This window comes from Notechis scutatus, chromosome 3, assembly GCF_049901735.1.
Source record: "Notechis scutatus isolate UNSWTSFEM ecotype Mainland chromosome 3, rNotScu1.2, whole genome shotgun sequence".
NCBI classification, from domain to species: Eukaryota; Metazoa; Chordata; class Lepidosauria; order Squamata; family Elapidae; genus Notechis; species Notechis scutatus.
The window spans coordinates 199,209,367-199,229,043 of NC_142011.1; the positions used below are offsets into that span (position 1 = coordinate 199,209,367).

General features: G+C 45.1%; 1 protein-coding gene across 5 annotated transcripts in view; it reads right to left on the reverse strand.

Moving 5' to 3' along the window:
• Window positions 1–16,178, reverse strand: part of LOC148131550 (adenylate cyclase type 8-like) — a 57,966-nt gene extending 41,788 nt beyond the window's left edge. For all 5 annotated transcript variants that reach the window (XM_087962206.1, XM_087962207.1, XM_087962205.1 and 2 more), the window contains exon 1: window positions 12,522–16,178. In XM_087962206.1, coding sequence (XP_087818332.1) covers window positions 12,522–13,445 — 924 coding nt within the window. In that variant the 5' untranslated portion in view covers window positions 13,446–16,178. The remainder of the gene's footprint in view (window positions 1–12,521) is intronic.
• Between the last annotated feature and the right edge of the window lie 3,499 nt (window positions 16,179–19,677).

Here is a 19,677-nt window from a genome sequence, read left to right on the forward strand (position 1 = left end):
TGTGACTGCCCATTACCAAGGGCAACTACATTGTAGCTTTCTTGTAATGTGTTTAATTGGAAATGGAGGATGGTAGAATAGAAAACATATGAAGAACGGTTGCAGGAATTGGGTATGACTAGTCTAGAAAAAAAGGACTGGGGTGACACGATAGCATTATTCCAGTATTTGAAAGACTGCCACAAAGAAGAGGGGGTCAAGCTATTATCCAAATCACCTGAAGGCAGGACAAGAAGCAACGGATGGAGAATAATCAAGGAGAGAAACAAGCTAGAAGTAAGGAGATATTTCCTGACAGCGAGAACAATTGATCAGTGGAACAACTTGCCTCCAGAAGTTGTGGGTGCTTCATCACTGGAGGTTTTTAAGAAGAGATTGGACAACCATTTGTCTGAAATGGTATAGGGTTTCCTGCCTAAGCAGGGGGTTGGACTACAAGATCTCCAAGTTACCTTCCAACTCTGTTCTGTTAAAACTCAGCTTTGTTTAGCTTCTATAATTGAGAGCCTATCAAGCTTGGTCTTCTGAATGCAGCTGCAATGGAAAAAAAATGTCTTTCAGGGATTTTTGAGAGGATGGTCTGATGCTTGGTTAAATGAATTTTTAGGGCCACGATGACTCAAATTACACAGCATATTTAAGGAAGCTATGCAACTTAGGCAGCACACCACTATATAAATTATAAGAAATCAAATTGCCCAATTCGTTGGCCAACAGTGAATGTACAACAGCAAGGTTTCAAGTCAGACCATGGTCTATGAGTTCCTACCCTTCCCTAAAACTCCACTAGTTTTTTCAGCTGTTCTCAATTATCTGTCTAGACTGTGTAGGGAGGTCTATAGCTTTAACTTAGCAAAATCTTTAAGAAACGGTTGCAGAAGGTTTGATGCAATTTTGGGTGTGTGTATGTATAGGTATGTATTGCCAAAGGGCTCACAAAATATTAGAAGAAGAAGCTCTCTGTTTTGGAAAAAACAATTCCCTTCATCCGTGCTTTTTTCCAAACGGTCTTCCTGATAAGTCTCAATCAATACCCCATATCTCTGTTTTCTTTGTTGATATTCTCAGAAGAAAACAAAGAAAAGAAAATGTTCAATACTTAGGTCCCAATATTGATAAAGCAATTTTTAGAAAAACTAGCTTTGTTTATGATAGGAACACTTGTAATATACATAATGTTGGTGTTTATTTTATCTGCAGAAAAGTATAAGCTGTTGCACTGGAGAAAATCACCCAGGCAAGACATTCATACATAGAGTAAATATCGTTCATTCTTTTATTTAGTAATATTCTGAGAAACAGCCTCCACCCCAACCCTCTCTTTGCTGCATAATTCTCATATTGGTCTTTCCTGTGAATTTTGAAGGTCAAGATTGTTCCTGGAAAGGATTGGTCTGAAATGAAATTAACCTTCTGGGAGGCAGCTACTCTTTTGGATTAATGGAGAAAAAGATTGCATCACAGCTCAAACAATTCAAATACGGTATTCTAAGTGGTATTAAAACAAAAACAAGAATAAAAAAACACCAGAGGGCGCCAAATGAAAATGCTGAAATTCAAACATACCTTAAGTAGAGCAGATAAAATTTCAGCACCCAAATCAGAGACAGCTCCCCGAGTCCCCGGCCAGCCATCAGTTGCAAACATAATTGTCAATAGATCTCCTGATAATAGATAGAACTGTAGCATAGATCTGACACTCCTTATCTTTCTCTCACTGGAAAGAAAGTTCACATTTTCTATTCTTGGCTATGTTATTTTGCAAAGTCAGACTGAATTCTCAGTATTGCAAACTCTTTGGACCAAAGCATATCTTCCAACTTTTATGTTTCATTTTGCTGAACTGTCCTGTCCTTAAATTCAAACTAGGTTAGGACACTCAATGTGCATTTTTTTAAAAAAAATAAAAATAAAAGTCTTAATATAAACATGTGTATTAACACTAGGATTAGTAATGGTGGCCTGACTAGAAGCTAGAATAGAGGTAGAAATAAGAAATAGGGGGAATATTAGCATATATAATTTTAATATAATAGAATATAAGCAATAGCTAGATGGAAAGATTAGAGGGTGAATGATGGTATTACTACATATGCTTAAACAATTTCATTGTCATCAAAAGGGAACATTGATATATTGAATAACTACTTTAAAACAAACATGTATATTAATACTAGGATTATATAAGTTTGATTAATATAACAAATATTATTAATATTATTATTGCTACTTGTATCAAAATGAATTATACTCAGAGGCCATACTGTTCATGTATTGATATTGATGTATATTTAAAAATAAAAATCCAATAAAACTGTAAAAAAAATTAAAAGTCACCCTATGTTACTAACATTCTATTTATTAACTGTTTTTCCTGATTGGGTTCCAGGTTTCAACAGCCCAATTCAGATTAAAGGAAGGTGAAAGAGTTAACCTTGAAGATGTTAAGAAGGCTGGTCTAAGTCAGTTTGAAATAGGGCTGCTTGAGAAATTTATGAATAACATTTTGAATCTCTTCATACAAGAGAGATGAAATATATACAGCACGGCCCCTCCTCAAATGAAACTGTGTTCAATGGAATTTAATTTCATGACTTAGCAAGTGGCAGCATCTTACTGACTTTCTCTGTCTCTGGAAGCTAAGAAGGAGCCAGGTTGGTTACCTATTTGGATGGGTGTCTACTTGGAAATCTGACTGTAGGCTAGAGAAAGAGATTGAAAAGCATCCTGCTAAAGGACAAACAATTCACTTCTTCTATTGCTGCCCAGAAAACTACAGACAGAGGAACACACAGACAAACAGACACAATCATTTCACAGAATTAACTTTGACGTCAAGACTTAAGGTGACTTTAGTTGCTGCATCGTGTAGCATTTCCAGTGACAACATTTTACAGGGGTGGGCTGGCTGAAGAATATTAATAGTATTTATGGTGCTCTTGAGTTTGGATATGAGAGAGAGGATGGAAAATGTGATTTGATGAATTAGTAATATCTTATATTCTGTGAAATCTTTGTGCAGATAAGGAGCTGCTCATCCAGATACAGCTGCAGTAAACATTCCTTAATCATACTATCCATGATTAGTGCAATCTAAATTTAGGCCAACTGCATGTCTCTGTGAGTGAGCTGTACCCTGTGTTAAATAAATAGAAATAGTATATTTCCAATTAATATTCATGATGTTCTTTAAAATGGGAAATGGGTTTTCTGGAGGCCAAATAGACATTTTTCTGCTGTTATATTTGCCTTCCTTCTCCTCCTTTAGAGCTGTCTGAGGAAGGTTCAGGACTTCCAAGAAGGAACTAGCAAAAAAGGAAAACTATTCATTGATCTCCATTAGCAGATGAGACTTCACTCCAAACAGATAAAGACCTTAACTCATGGAAATCTATTCATTCAAATGACTGTGAGATGATAGGTAGATAGGTAGATAGGTAGATACAGGGATGGGATCCGAAGGGTTAGCTACCGATTCGGTGATTTACAATTTACTTCCCTGCACACTGTGCATGCGTGTAAATTTTCGTCAGCTTGCTGCCTGGAAAGCTGAGCAGCGCTGCGTGCAGGGAAGCAGCGTTTGAAAAAGCACCTTTTTCCTGCTTTTTCAACTGCCGCTGTGCCTCACAAGGCAGCTGAGGAAATAAAGGTCAGGTAAGAGCCCGGGCAGGTGGGCGAGCCAAAACAGCAGCAGACATAAAACCGGTTCTATGTCTGCTGCTCTTCAGAGCTACCAGTTCTACAGAGCCGGACAGAACCGGTAGAATCCCACCCCTGGATAGATAGATAGATAGATAGATAGATAGATAGATAGATAGATAGATAGATAGATAGATAGATAGATGATGGGAGGACAGACAGACAGACAGAAAGACAGATGGGATGTTGCTCATCTCTGTTTCAAGGCCATTGAGCCAGCACTATCCAAAGACATGTCCACAGTCATGTGCCCAGCATGATGTCATGGAAGACTGTTACCTTCCCACTGAAATGGTACCAATTTATTTGCATGCTTTTGAATTGCTAAGTTGTTGGCAGGAATTGTGGTGATGATGGGAGCTTCCCCCCATCGCGTGGCACTTGGGTCTCGAACCTGGGCTGCTGGCTTTCCAACCAACAAGCCCAGAGTCTTCACCTTAAAAATGTCTTCAGATGGCACTGGCTCAATGGCCTTGAAACAGAGATGAGCACTGCCTCTATCGATGGCAATGAGCAGTGGAGTAAAATCTGCAGGGACTCCTCTACCTTAGCTCTTACGTATTTTGATATTTGAGGAAGATTACAAGAATATATGTACTGTATATTCCTGTATCTTCTTCAAACACTCTTTCCTTCCCCTTTGCCAAACAGAAGCTTCCTTGTTCCAGTCAGTCTTAGAAATAGAAAATTGCTGGAGCTTAGCTACCCATGCGGTAATCAAGAAGTCGGCGCTTACTCCAAATTCATTACTTATCATCTGGAGACATCTTGGTGAGATTTATTGCAAAATCTGCTGCATGTGAGACTGCCTTTGATGGTCATTTGTAAAATTTAACTGGTTCAGAGTGGACATTGATTAATATGGGCAGGCCCTCTGGTAAATGTAACACTGCTGTGATTCCAAAGAGATAACCATTTTGGGCTTGAAAATACAGCCTCGTGGAAACTCAGGAGAGGACAACTCAGAGGTCATCAAACTGAAATCTCTTGCTCCATCTACCAATCTTGCAATTAACAAGATATACAGTATATTGGTCACTAGGAGTGGAAAATGACTTTGAGATATATTTAAAAACTTCCTTCTCACCCTTATTGGTAGTCTGTGCCTTCCTCAATCTTGGGGCCTGGAGGTTTGAGGCACTTCTCATCACTCCTTATCACCCATCCCTTCCCACTTGTGACTTGTGACTGTAACTTTGTCGCTTGTATCCGTATGATTTATATTGACTCTTTCCCAGTATGATTTGATTGCTTATTGTACCCTATGACTATTATTAAGTGTTGTACCTTATGATTCTTGACTCTTGATGAATGTATCTTTTCTTTTATGTACACTGAGAGCATTTGCACTAAGACAAATTCCTTGTGTGTCCAATCACACTTGACCAAAAAAGATTTCTATTCTATTCTGTTCTGTTCTGTTCTGTTCTGTTCTGTCCTGTCCTGTCCTGTCTAGTCTAGTCTAGTCTAGTCTAGTCTAGTCTCATCTCTAGTCTCTAGTCTCTAGTCTATATTGTATATTCAATATTCTATTTGGTGCAGTATCTTAACTATTCCTAGCACTGCACTCTTCTGGACATAGATAATCCCGATGTTGTTCCTGGGATTTTCTGGAGCCACTCTCCCACTCTAGAGGTCACAACCCCGAGTTTTCCCACCACCACTGGGATCACTTTGGCCTTTACTTTCCACATCTTCTTTAGTTCCTCCTTCAGGCCCTGGTACTTCCCTAGCTTGTCATACTTCTTCTTCTGGATGTAACTGTCACTTGACGTCACTAGCAATAGCAATTTATATACCACTCCACAGAGATTTACAACACTCTCTGGGTGGTTTATATTGTCAGCGTATTGTCCCCAATGATCTGGGTCCCTCCTTTGACCAACCTCCGAAGGATGGAAGGTTAAGTCAACCTTGAGCCGGTCAGGATCTCCACTCCAGGCTATGGGTAGAGTTAGCCTGCAATACTGTCTTCTAACCATAGTGTCACCAGGGCTCCTACATTGATCACCACCACTATCTTCTGATCCTTGTCTAATACCACAATGTTTGGTATATATTAGGACACAGCTTTGTAGCCTGAAGCGGCAGTCTCTTTGCAATAGCTTATATATTTACTTGTACAGCTTGTATCATACCAAGACAACCTCCTTGTGTGTCCAATCACACTTAGCCAATAAAGAATTCTGTTCTATTCTATTCTATTCTATTCTATTCTATTCTATTCTATTCTATTCTATTCATGTATGTTTATAGGCATGTATATAGACATCGTCATTTTTGACTCCTAGGAATCACATAGTTAGATCTACTCCATGAAACACAGACACACAGAGGAGCACGTATGTGTGATTATTTATTTATTTACTTATTTATTTATTCCACGGAGAAAATCTATCTATAATATTTCTAGCACAAGAGAGCCATGCACGAAAGTTGGGAATAGCTGATTCACGCAACATCTTGATCCTTAACAAATAATAATGATAATGATGTTGATGACGACGAGGACAACAACAACAACAATTTGGGAAGTGTTCGACTAGTGATTTATGATACGAAACCCAGCATAGTTATCTCATTGCTGTGTTTACTGTCATAATAATAATAATTCTTGGCTATATAGGATGGCTAGTTTACTGCAATGGCTAGGTTCACATAATATGTTGAATACAATTTCCCCAATTCCACTTCAATCTAGGCCAGCATGTTGGTGAACCTAGCTACTCTGTAGCAAACCAAGGTTAGGCAGGTGAATAATCGTTCTCCAACGATCCAGTCCGAAAGGATATCAAACAACAAACTCCCTCTAAACACTGCGGTGCATATTAAATGGCTATGCAGCCTTTGGAAGAGAGAGGCCACCAACACACCTCCCAAAGCACCCAGTGTGAGGAAGTCCGATCTATCCCCATTAGCTTAACCACTCTGGTGACTGGTCATTTGACAACTGACCACCACTGACCACCTTTATGGACCACAAGGGAAGATAAATATGGATTGCTCATACATCAAGAGAAAGAGGATGTTGAGGCAGTATCACGGTAACCTGAAAAAGAGTGGTGCCATTTGTGAACCCAAAGGTGCTTTTTCCAAAAGTCCAACTGGACTTTCTTGATAGAATAGAATAGAATAGAATAGAATAGAATAGAATAGAATGGAATGGAATGGAATGGAATGGAATGGAATGGAACGGAACGGAACGGAATGGAATGGAATGGAATGGAATGGAATGGAATGGAATGGGAGGGAATGGAATGGAATGGAATGGGAGGGAAGGGAAGGGAAGGGGAGGGGAGGGGAAAGGGAATAGAAATAGAATAGAATAGAATGAAGGGACCTTGGAGGTCCTCTAGTCCAGCCCCCTGCTCCAGCAGGAGACTCTATACCATCTCAGACAAATGACTGTCCAACCTCTTCTTTAAAACCTCCAGAATTGAAGCACCGACAACTTCTGAAGGCAAGCTACTCCATTGTCCTCCCTGTTAGGAAGTGTCTCCTTAATTCCAGGTTGCTTCTCTCTTTGATTAGTTTCCAACCATTGTTTCGTGTCCTGCCCTCTGGTGCTTTGGAGAACAATTTGACCCCCTCTTCTTTGTGGCAACCCCTCAAATATTGGAATACTGCTATCGTGTCTCCCCCTAGTCCTTCTTTTCTCGAGACTAGCCAAGCCCAAATCCTGCCACCGTTCTTCATATGTTTTAGTCTCTAGGCCTTTGGTCACCTTGGTTGCTCATCCTAGAAGAGGCTTTTCATTCTTCATCCCTAAAATTGTTGAAGAATTCCTTGTTGGCTTCGCCCACCAAGCAACCTTGCCCAATCTGTGCAGAAAATCAATAACTTTACTGGCACCACTGCCATCCCCCCCAAAAGACGTCCAGGCCTCACTGACACCACTCCTATTTTCACTCCTGTCCCCACTCTGCTAGCCACCAAACAGGTGACGGATGTGCCAAGTCTTAATCTGAAGTGCACAAACATTTCTAATTCCTTAATATGGTCTCTTTCCCTCTTCAAGTTTCCCAGGCTTGCCCTAAAGATGCCATCTCTACCCAAGAAAGGAATGGACATTGCGTGGTCTTCTAATTCCGCTGGAATTTTTTTAAAATTTCCTTTAGCTTTCAATGACAAAAATGCATGCATCTCTACAAAACTGGTTACCTACAGGGGATCCTGACCAGTGGTGGTATGCTATCTGATTGCTTCAGCTGGTGTGTGGAAAGCTGTGTGTGCATGTTAGGTGCGCGTGCGCTCGATCACCAAACTGATAATGGAACAGGTAGGAACCCACTGCTGATCCTGGCTTGTACAGAGTTTGCAAAAAGAATTGTTCCTTTTCTCCAAACTGGATCTAGGTTTCCAAGCCAATTCTTGATAGAGATGACTGATTTCTGTTTTCCACTTATTTCCCATCCCATCACTAGATTTCCCAGAGTGACGAACAAATTAAAGCAGGTTTTTTTTTTAAAAAAAAAATCTAGTCAAATCACAGTCCGATCACAGCATCGCTCTAAAAAACCCAGCAGCAGAACAGAGCGGAGATAAATTCATTGAACCAAAGAGTGAAATGACTGACAGCTGTACATTCCCTGGGCTCACGGCACAATGTGGCTGCCATAAACTAGGAAGATTAAAATGTTTCAGGACTTTAAGCCAGTTTTAGACAGCATTTTAAAAAGCGTGGGCGAGGGAAAACACGAGGGAGACACGACAGGGAGGGCATAACACATTGTGCAGTGTTAGAAGGCATTTTTCTAGATGATCTTCCCTTGCAGCTCACTTGGACTGCATTAATTTATCCTATTGACAGAGTTGTCACACGGTTGTCTCTCTCTGGGTGTACACAGTTGTCTTTGTATACCTCCAACATTTGGTCCAGAGGGTGTGAGGCCTTACCAAAGCATGTGCCCACCATGTAACACTGGATGTCACTCTCTGATGAGATTAATTGAAGACTTCAACTAAAGAATTAGCTTTAAGGTCCAGCAAAAGAGCTTTCTTCTCTGCCCTGGTTCCAGAGGTGGTATTCAGCAGGTTCTGACCAGTTCTGGAGAACCAGTAGCGGAAATTTTAAGTAGTTCAGAGAACTGGCAAATATCACCTCTGACTGGCCCTGCCATCATCTATTCTCTGCCTCCTGAGTCCCACCTGATTGGCTGGGTCTTCTTTTGTTGCCCTGCACAGGAGAACGGAGCTGGAAAGCAGGTTAGTGGAGTGGGAAGGGAATGGGGATTTTGCAGTATCCTTCCCCCTGCCACACCCATCAAGCCACGCCATGCCACACCCACCAAGCTACCTCCACAAAACCGGAAGTAAAAATTTTGGAATCCCACCCTGCCTGTTTCCCATCCTCTGGAACACTGTGCCCACCCCCCAAGGTGAGATCTGCACCCATCTTTTGGCCTTCCAAAAGGGTCCCCAAACCAGGTTCTGCCCATTGAAGGTGGTTAATGAAAAGAGGTAAGACCCCTCCCACCCCTTCCTCATATGTATTTGGCTTTCTTCCTTGCCATCTTTGTTGATTTTTAAGTCAGTTTTAATGTCACTATTACTTTAACGTTTTCTTGTATTGCTTTTATTTGGTTGTAAGCATAGGACAAAGAGTGGTAATATCTGGGGATGGAGTTAAAAGAGGAAGCAGCCTAGAATCCCTACGTAGCATCAAGCAGAGTCTGCTTGTGATTACGTGGGGATTTTAAGCTTATCCCTCTTTTTAACTCTACCCGCAGATATTGCCACTTTCTTACACTTACAACCAAATAAAAGCAACACAAGAAAACATGAAAATAATATTAACATTAAAATTTAATATTAATTTTAAAACAGACTTAAAAAAGGACTACACAGGGATTCTAAGCTGATCCCTTTTTTTAATTCTGCCTCCAGGTTCTGCCACTCCTTTTCCTACGGGTAAGCCACCTAGAATTGTCTCTGAGCAAAATGGAGAAAAGCATACAAATTTAATAAATAAATGAAGACTTTAGATCTGTCAAGTACATCAACGTTGTTGTTTTTTCAGCTGACAAGCTTTTAGGTGATTAATGAGCCAGCTGGAAAAGTTGGGAACCTTACTCCTAAAAGAATCCAGTGTATTTCCTAAGCCACCAAGTTTACACACGTAAGGAATTATTACCACCTCACCATCAAGTACTCTAGGACTGTGTTCAATGATCTGCTAAGCTGAATTGCTCAATTCATCTCTTCTTCTGGGTTTGTAATACCATATGCTGAGCCATAAATTAAGTAGGTCAAGTGGGCTTGCATAACCTACTAAACCACAATAAAATGAAATATCCAAGCTTTAAATTAACCCATCTTACCCTATTATGCAATAGGTGTGTGCAAATCTCATCGTTTCAAAGGCAGAATATTGTGTTCTTTTCCAGAACATTCTGTTTTCCTCCTGCTCTGGTCTGCCTGGGGGAACTTCTTTTCTGGAAGGAATTGTTTTGGAACAGGAAATAAATCTGAAAATGATAGCTTTGCCCTTCCTTATAAAATGCACCTGTTAGATCATTTACTGATCCATTTGAAAGATTTTGTGTGGACTCCCTTAATATGTGTCAGTCTGACCTTTAACCCTCCTGGACGAAACAATTTGTAAACCAGTTTAAAGCTTTCTCACATTTGGACCTGATATTGTTGTAGCAAATTATATTTAATTCTGTTGCAAGATGGTAACCTGAAGGAAGTTTTCAATCTGAGTAGTCTTTCTTTCCTGGAATAAGCATCTGCATAAAATAAATCAATAAACAAATTCACCATGCCTCCCAGAAATTGAAATTTTTAATAATTGTATTATTATACCCTGTTTCTCCAACAATACGGCCTCCCCCAATAGGAAGTCCCAGCATGTTTTATAGGCATGAAATGAAATTAAGCCCCTCCCCCCAAATTAAGGCCTATATTAAAACATGCGAAATGGGGGGAATGGTGGGGGGGGCTTGCCGTTAGGAAGTACTTTTGTTGCACACCCGGATATGGTGCTGCCTGCGTTGACCCCGATACGAAGTGCCCCACCAACGCCAAGGTCAACATCCAAGCCGTCGCCGCCTGCCCAAAGATGCAAGGGGGGGAATTAAGTCACCCCCAAAAAGACGGCCTAGCCATTTTTTCGGGGCTCAAAAAAAAAATAAGACCCAGCCTTATATGAGAAACACGGTAGTTCCCAGTCCTTTTTTTTTTAGTTCCAAGAAACCAAACCACAAAGACTCAGCGTAATTTATCTCTGAATTACCAATTTACCAAAGAAATGGTTGAACTACGGCCTTCCTGTTTCCCCATAGTTAATCACAACTGAGAGGACCAGACTACCAGTCAAACTGGTTGTACTGCGCTGTATTTGATTCATATTAAATAGGATATCAGAACTTTCAGTACATGAACTGGAACAACAGAACAACGCTGAATTCAACTAGCCTGATTTAGCGGACAGATTAATTTATATAACCCCGGAGGCCTCAGCCACAGATTTAGCAGATGGCTTGGGCCACCTGACCACAATCAAGCTGTCATTTAAGAAAGATCAGAACTAAACAGCTGCGATACAGCTGGGAAAGTCCTATGGATAAAACAGGTAAACAAATATACACAAGTTTGATCTTGCACGACACCTCACTCCCCCCCAAAAATAATAACTGCCTAGTGATCCCAGCTAACAAAACACAGCAGTCAGCCAACCAAAATTAGGAAGTATAAAAAGAGTGTTATAAAGGCCGAAATCCTGTATCCCAACTTGTCCCAGCTTGGGACATTCTAAAGGTGTTCAAGCCTCATAATGCCGAATCTCAGCTCCAGAAAAAACAACATGGGTGTTGAAGTAACAAACAGTTAGAGGGGAACCGACAAACACACGGCAGCGCTTGGGGAAAGGTCCTGTAAATTAAACGAGGATGACTTTTACGTTTCATGTAAAAGTCTCCTCTGCTTGTTGTATACAAAGCTCTGCTCAAAACAGCTCTTCTTCCACTTGATGAACTCTGCTGAATAATTGATCAAATACTACAGGGACCCAAGGCAGCACTGAACGAGGAGAACTCAGAGGAGAGGGAATTACGTGGCATTATCCAGGGACACCAACATAACCTCCCTTTCTAAAAGTCTGGGTGTGTACACGCTGGATGTGCAATCAACAGATTCCCCTCCTGGCCTTGGTGGCCCTGAAGAATATTTTAAGGGGGAAAGCATAGGGTTGCCTCAGAGACCCACTGCATCTAGGTGCCCAGATTCAAGTAGCTGCATTTGGGGTAGGAATCCTGTGCTCAGCTGGGAATCTACAGGATATTTCTCCGCATGGATCTGGCAACCCCAAAAGCAGGAAGCCCAACTTGGGATGACCTTGTGTAAATGTTCTTGGCCATCCGTAAAAGAAGAACGGGATGCCAATATATTTTGTGGCTTTGCCCTCTTTTCTGATGCTCCCCGTGGATGTTGGACTTCAACTCCCATGATAGCTGGAAAGGATCAACTTAGGAAAAAATGAGATTCGGGAAGGACACTATCCTAAAAAGTCTGTTTCCCTCTGATTAACTAGTGCTACCAACCACACTTGCTTTCGTAAAGGACACTGTTTTCAGTATCACAGAGGAAAGAGCATTTCTGTTGTGTTTTGCAAAAGGACGTCTTTCTCTTTGTACTGTAACCGCAGACAAAAGACCTCGGGATCCTATACATCTTAGGCAGGACATGCCACAGGATGTCCTGGTTAGGTCTGCTTTAGCAATGATCTGCTACTGCTTCCAACTAAGTCTGAGCAGGAGGTGAACCAACTTGCCCACCTGGGGGGAAAAGAAAGAAAGAAGGAAGGAATCCACAAGAAATACCTGGTTGATGGAGATCACCACCTGTCTGGGGATGAAGTTCTGCATGATAAGCTGCAGGAGGGAGGTGACTAAGCCAGCCAAAATAGCCCAGGTGAGGGGCAGAGGGAGCATGCTGTAGGTAGCAAAGAGAGTGAAGAGCACGTAGCCAATGCCATCGCCAAGGAGACCACAGCCCAAGCCCGCGGCCAAGATTTGGGTGGCCATCGCCACCCAGGTGACCACACCGCTGTACTGCAGGTAGGTGTAAGAGGTCGTGTCCTTCCTGACCACCACTAAGGCACAGATGACCACTTCAATGCCTGTGAAGAAGCCCAGCAGAATGCCCTTGAGGGGGTCCATGGGGGCCGAGGCCAAAGTCAGGTGGAGCAAGAGGAGGGTCAGCTTGGTGAGCACATCCAAGATGTTCACCACCACTTCCGACTTCCGCCTCTGGCCCAGGAAGTAGCGCTGGTAAAGGCGCTCCAAGTCCCGGGACTTGAAGGAGTTGCGTAAAGTGGGGAAGATCACACCCCGGTACGTGTAGCCCCAGTTCAGGAAGAAATCGGAGTTGCTGGGAGCACAATCCAAGTGCAGGAAGCCCAGATCCCCGCCGCTGCTGCTGTGCTCGGGGAAGACTTTGGTGCCCCCGTTGTTGTGGCCACTGAGGCTTTTGCCCGCCGACTGACGCCGGGAAGGATGGCTGTGGTTGGGGCAGTATGACTCTTCGGAGCCAAGGGCTTTGCCACTGCAGTGTTCTTGGATGAAACGCTGCTCCGTGATGTGGCGCACAGCGGACTGCCATAGCAGGCGTTGGGAGCGGGCACCGCCACTAGGGGGCGTCTGGTTGATGGTGTACAACTCATCGCTGTCGCTCAAGCAACGTACCTCGGACAGCTCCATGGTGGGTGGTGGGGGGCTTGGAGCAGGAGGAAGGTCCAGCCACATCGAAAGGCAGCTGGTTTGGCTCCCCCCCGCCCCCCCACCTTCTTGGCAGGGGGATCAAAGGTCAGTCAGCATTGGCAGAAGACAGGGTCCTCCCCATGCCTCCGTTGGCACTGGATATACCTTGGCAGCAAGGTGGGCCTTCGCCAACTGCATCCCCTTCGGCTTCCAGGTCAACTGGGCAAGTCGAAGAGCGGGTAGGAAGGTCGGTTAAGTGGAATCGAAGCCACAGGCCCCCAAGTCCTGGCTGGTAGCTTCCATGGAGCCTACACCCAAAGGCCACAAACATCTGGGCGCCTTTGGGATTGTGGGGAGGGGGAGATCCCCAAAGAGGACAGTTTGGAAGTTCCCATCCTACATTCCGAGGCACCCCCGTGTCCTTAGGTTTTGGTTTTGGTTTTCTGGGCAGCCTCCCAAGTTTCAGGCAGGCGGCTTCCTCATCCTTTTAAGTTCCCCGAAGTTCCCCCTTGCAGCCTTAGACGGAATCCAAGCCAAAGAGAAAGCGCAATCCCCTAGAGAGGCTGTGAAGAGTATATATATTTTAAATAAGCAGCCTAGCGGGAAGATCAACGGTTGTAGGGAGCGCATGCAACTTCTGCAGGGCTGGAAGTGACGGGCTTGGGAGACAGGTGGGCAGGAGAAGCCAGCGGCAACCTCCGACTCCTATACCGGTACAGCTGGGAAGGCTGGAGGGGGCTGCAGCTGCGGGAACGCCAAGCGGCCGCTGCAAAGCGACGACATCGGTCCAGCGAGGAGAAGAAAGGAGGCAGGGAAGGGACTGGACGAGCGGCGGTGGGGAAGCCAACGGCCGCGATCCAGGCAGGGAGCCCTCCCAGAACGAGGGTCGCGGAGAGGCGCGGTTGCCTTCTTCCAGCCACGGGACCGGGAGGCAGGCGGGCGGGCAGCTTCAAGGCAGGCGGCCCGAGGCTTGACTCTCTCGGACCAGGAGCATCCTCTCCCGGCAGCCCTGCCGCGATCGCCCCCCAAGGCTGCAGCGGTACCAGACGGCGGGCAGGAAGCGAGGAGTTTTCCTTTTCTTTCGGGAGATCTTGAAGCGAGGCATGGCCCGGGGAGGGGGTCGAGGAAGGCGGTGGGGGGCTGGGTGAAATGAAAGGGTTGGATAGATCCGCTCCGGGCTACTCGGCCGTTTTCTTCGCAGCCGGAGAGGCGGCGGCGGCGGGGGGATGCATCACCGGCTTCTGCAACCCACCGCCCGCCGTTCCTCCTTGCGCTCCCACGCCGTGGGTGGGCCAGCCGGCTCCCCCGCTCCGTCACGCACCACAGCCGCCACGCAACGCCGGGTTGCCCTCCCCGCGGGAGGGGAAAACGAGGAAGCCCCGGACAAGACCGACCGACTGTCGGGACGGGCCCGAAACCGTGGCAGATTCGTCCCCCGGAACACTTGGGACAAGACTTTCTTTCTTTCTTTCTTTTTTGCAGAGCCGATTCTACCTCACCACGCTCGTCCAAAGTTGCTGCGCGCTCCCGGCTCGCCCAGACCGCGTCTCCCCAGCCAAGCTCGGGGTGGCTTCCTTCGGTTCCTGCAGCCCGGAACGGCCGGGATAAGTCCCTCGCGGGTCGAAACCCGAACCGTTGCAGGGACGGTTCGGCCGGGCTTCTCTTCGCCCAGCCGCCTCTCTCGCCTGGGAAGAAGGGCAGAACCCAGCGCGGTCAGCTGATGGCCCGGTGACGTCAGGCTCTCGGCTCGGCTCCCCTGGGCGCCCACTTAAAGAAGTACCAGCCTCCTTCTGTCTCTCCCCCTCCCTCTCCTCTCCCCGCCGTCCCCCGCAGCAAAGAAGCGACGGCTTGCCCGCGGGAGGTCCGTTCACACGTGCCCCATCATCACATGCGCCCCACACCTGCTTGCTGGCCCGAAACTCCGGCTCGGAGGCTCTCTACGCGCCAGGAGTTTGCCAAACGCGGAAGATGCGCAAACTTGGTCTCTGGGCTTTTGGGGGAGGCTGCAGAAGCGACGTTTGTGGGGTTTTAATGGGCAAGAGGAGAATTAAAAAGAAAAGAAAAGTCGATCCGAGTTGGAACCGGGTTCAGCTCAAGGCGGTCGGCAGCTTGGAAACGAGGCGCTCCAGAGAGAGAGACAGAGAGGAAAGAAGGAAGGAAGGAAGGGGAAGGAAGGAAGGAAGGAAGGAAGGAAGGAAGGAAGGGCATCCATCTATCTATGCATGCATCCACTTACACAAAGAAAATAGCAATAGCACTTGGACTTATGTACCATTTTACAGTCCTGTCTGTGCAATTTACAGAGTCAGCATATTTCACCCAACAATCTGGGTCCTCATGGAAAGCTTAATCAACCTTGAGCCTAACCCTAACCCTTGAGCCGGTCAGGATTGAACTGATGCCAGTCAGCAGAATTAGCCTGCAATACTGCATTCCAAGCACTGCGCCACCACAGCTCTGGTTAGAATGAAGGATGCGTTCTAAATTACCCCAAAGCTGGGTAAAACTGCAGTTTTACTGCTTGCGGAAGAAATGCAGTTTGGAATAATTTATCCAGGTTTGGAAAACACTGGATTAAGGCATCGGGCTACAAACCGGGAGACTGTGAGTTCTAGTCCTAGCTGAGACATCAAGCCAGCTGTGTGACCTTGGGCCAGTTCCCTCCTCTCTGCCCTAGGAAGGGAACCAATGGCAAGCCACTTTTGAAATCTTTCACAGAAGTCTAGGCAGTCTTCAGGAGTCAACAATGACTCAAGGGCACAGGGAAGGGAAGGGAAGGGAAGGGAAGGAAGAGGGAAGGGAAGGAATAGAATTCTTTATTAGCCAAGTGTGATTGGACACACAAGGGAATTGTCTTGATGCATATGCACTAAGTGCATATGTGCTCTATGGAACGTATATGCATATGCACTATATATATGCATATGGACCATATGGAACTACTTGGTGCATATGCACTATATGGAAAGGGAAGGGAAGGGAAGAAGAGGGAAGGGATGAAAAGGAAAGGAAAGAAGAGGGAAGGGAAGGGAGGAAGAAAGAAATTGGGATGAGAAGAGGGAAAGGAAGGGAGAAGTGGGGAAGGGAAGAGAAGAGAAAAGGGAAGGGAAGGGAGGAAGAAAGAAATTGGGATGAGAAGAGGGAAAGGAAGGGAGAAGTGGGGAAGGGAAGAGAAGAGGGAAAGGAAGGGAGAAGGAAAGAAATTGGGATGAGAAGAGGGAAAGGAAGGGAGAAGTGAGGAAGGGAAGGGAAAAGGGAAGGGAAGGGAGAATGAAATAAATTGGGATGAGAAGAGAGAAAGGAAGGGAGAAGTGGGGAAGGGAAGAGAAGAGGGAAGGGAGAATGAAATAAATTGGGATGAGAAGAGAGAAAGGAAGGGAGAAGTGGGGAAGGGAAGAGAAGAGGGAAAGGAAGGGAGAAGGAAAGAAATTGGGATGAGAAGAGGGAAAGGAAGGGAGAAGTGAGGAAGGGAAGGGAAGGGAAAAGGGAAGGGAAGGGAAGGGAGAATGAAATAAATTGGGATGAGAAGAGAGAAAGGAAGGGAGAAGTGGGGAAGGGAAGAGAACAGGGAAGGGAGAATGAAAGAAATTGGGATGAGAAGAGAGGAAGGGAGAAGTGGGGAAGGGAAGAGAAGAGGGAAAGGAAGGGAGAAGGAAAGAAATTGGGATGAGAAGAGGGAAGGGAAAGGAAGGGAAGAAGGAAGGGAAGAAGGAAGGGAAGGAGGGAGGGAGGAGCTCTGGAGAGAATTGAAGTGGGAGTCATTAGGATTCTAATTACAAACTCTTCCTGTAGAAATCTCTTCTCACTTGTCCTCTCTCAGTTGGGAAGAGAAAGAAAGTCCAGCCTGGTTGAGAGAGCAAGGGGAAGGATTGGACAGTTGCTTAATGCAGGGAAAACCTGCTGCAGATCCTCCTCACTGCAGAAGGAAGAAGATACCAGCTGGTCGAAATTCTGCTCCCCACTGCAGAAAGATGGAACCTGGAAGGTGCTGGTTTTTGCAAAGATCAAACACTGCAATGATGTAGCATCCCTAATGCTCATTTCTTTGCCTTTCATGAGGGCGAGGAAGGAAGGAAGGAAGGAAGGAAGGAAGGAAGGAAGGAAGGAAGGAAGGAAGGAAGGAAGGAAGGAAGGAAGGAAGGAAGGAAGGAAGGAAGTGTTGGAAGAAATTGGTTCAGTTCCAAGTGGGGAGAAAGACATTGGAAACACAGAGGCTGATTGGAAAGATGGTTTATTGATGATCAGGACCATATAAGTTTGGGAACCTGGGCAGCTGACCACATGAAGTGGAGAGTGAGGGTTATTTATACCTTCTCTTGGGTCTTGCCCTTGAGCTTCCTGTTCCTGTGCATGAAATGTATTCTATTGGTTGCTGTAGAGGTCACGGCTAACTTTTGTAGGCTATCTTGAGTCCCAGGCTTGGTTGAAGCTTGCTGGGTGATGCAATGAAGGAGCTTGTGTGGTGAGCTCTGCTGCTAGGTGGTAGAGGGCTAATCCTATTATGTCCTGAGAGGCCATCTTTTAATCCCATCACCCTGGAGCTGAAGGTCTTTTGTCTTGTAGGTAGGCTGACCCAGTCCTGTTGGGGCTATTAAGAAAGGTGCAGGCTGTTTTCCAAGAACATGTTTCTCCTTTAGGAAAATATAACATTCGGCCTTTTTAAATATTTCCTAAAACACTTCATTCTTCTAGGAGAGGGGTGGGTGCTAACTTTCTACAGAAGGAAGAAGGGAAGCTCAGAGGTCTTCTAGTCCAACCCCTTGCTCAAGGTGGGAGAACTTACACCATCATGCTATCATGGTCAAATGATTGTCCACCCAGTTTTAAAAACCTTCAGTTATGGAATGCGCACAACTTATTCCATTGATTAATTGTTTCTCCCCAATCAGGAAATTTCTCCTTACTTCTACGGTAGGTTGGATCTTTCTTTCACAAGCTTCCATCCATTACTTCTTTGTCCTGCCCTCTGGTGCAGGAAAGGAAAGCAAGATGGGAGGACTGGTTGTTTAGGAGTCAATGTGCTTTTCCAACTTCAAACTGTTCCAAAAAACGGCTTTTGGTAATCTCTTCAGGTGGGCCATTTAGGTTAACTGCCATCAGAATAGAAAAGTTTTGACCCTCCTTACTTCCTAGAATACACCACACACAGCCTCAACCTATCCTGAGGGGCTCTCAGCCAAGTGTTTATCAGACCTAACTCTGCTTTGCCTTTTGAGATCTGCTTGGCTAAAGGATTTACAACCCCATTGAAGCCAATGTTGACCATGAGAGGGTGTTGAAGAAGGTCAAACCAGATCAATTCCCTAACTCCTGTTGGAAGAAATGTCAGATAGCAGATAATTGGAAGGGACCTTGTAGGTCATCTAGTCCAACCCCCTGCCCAAGCAGAAGACCCTGCACCATTTCATACAGATGGGACTCCAATCTCTTCTTGAAAGTCTCAAGTGATGGCGCTCCCACAACTTCCGAGGGCAACTTCTGTTCCATGGGTTGATCGTTCTCACTGTCAGAAAGTTTTTCCGTATTTCCAGGTTAAATCTCTCCTTGTTCAGTTTCCATCCATTATTCCTTATCTGGCCTTCGGGTGCTTTAGAAAATAGCTTGAAACCCTCTTCTCTGTGGCAGCCCCTCAAATATTGGAAGACTACTATCATGTCTCCCCTGGTCCTTCTCTTCACTAGACTAGCCAGACCCAGTTCCTGCAACTGTTCATCGTGTGTTTTAGCCTCCAATCCCCTAATCATCCTGGTTGCTCTTCTCTGTACTTGTTCTAGAGTCTCAATGTATTTTTATAGTGCAGTGACCAAAACTGAATGCAGAACTCTAGATGTGGTCTTACTAAGGCTTTATAGAGTGTCCTTCTGGGCTCAGTTCCAAGTGAGGAGAAAGACACTGGAAACATGGAGGCTGTTTGGAAAGATGGTTTAATGACGGACAGGATTTACATGGAGATCCTGAGTGAAAAAAGGGGAATTGATGCTGAGAGTCCCTGCGTTTTATACCCTCTCTGGCTTTGAACTTCCTGGGGCACAGGAAGAGTAGCCTGATTGGTTGCTGTCAGAGGTCATACCTAGCTTTCTAGGTTGTCTGTGTGCTAAGTTTGGTTGAAACTTGGTGGGTGGTGCAATGAAGGGCAATGAAATGGCTCTGTCTAAAGGAGGCAGGTCTTTGTTATGTAGAATAAACTGGTCCACACCTTAATGGCCCATTAACAAAGGTGGGGAGAGCTGAGTTTCTGCCTTTCTGAGTTTCTACTTCTCTTTTAGGGGAAATATTC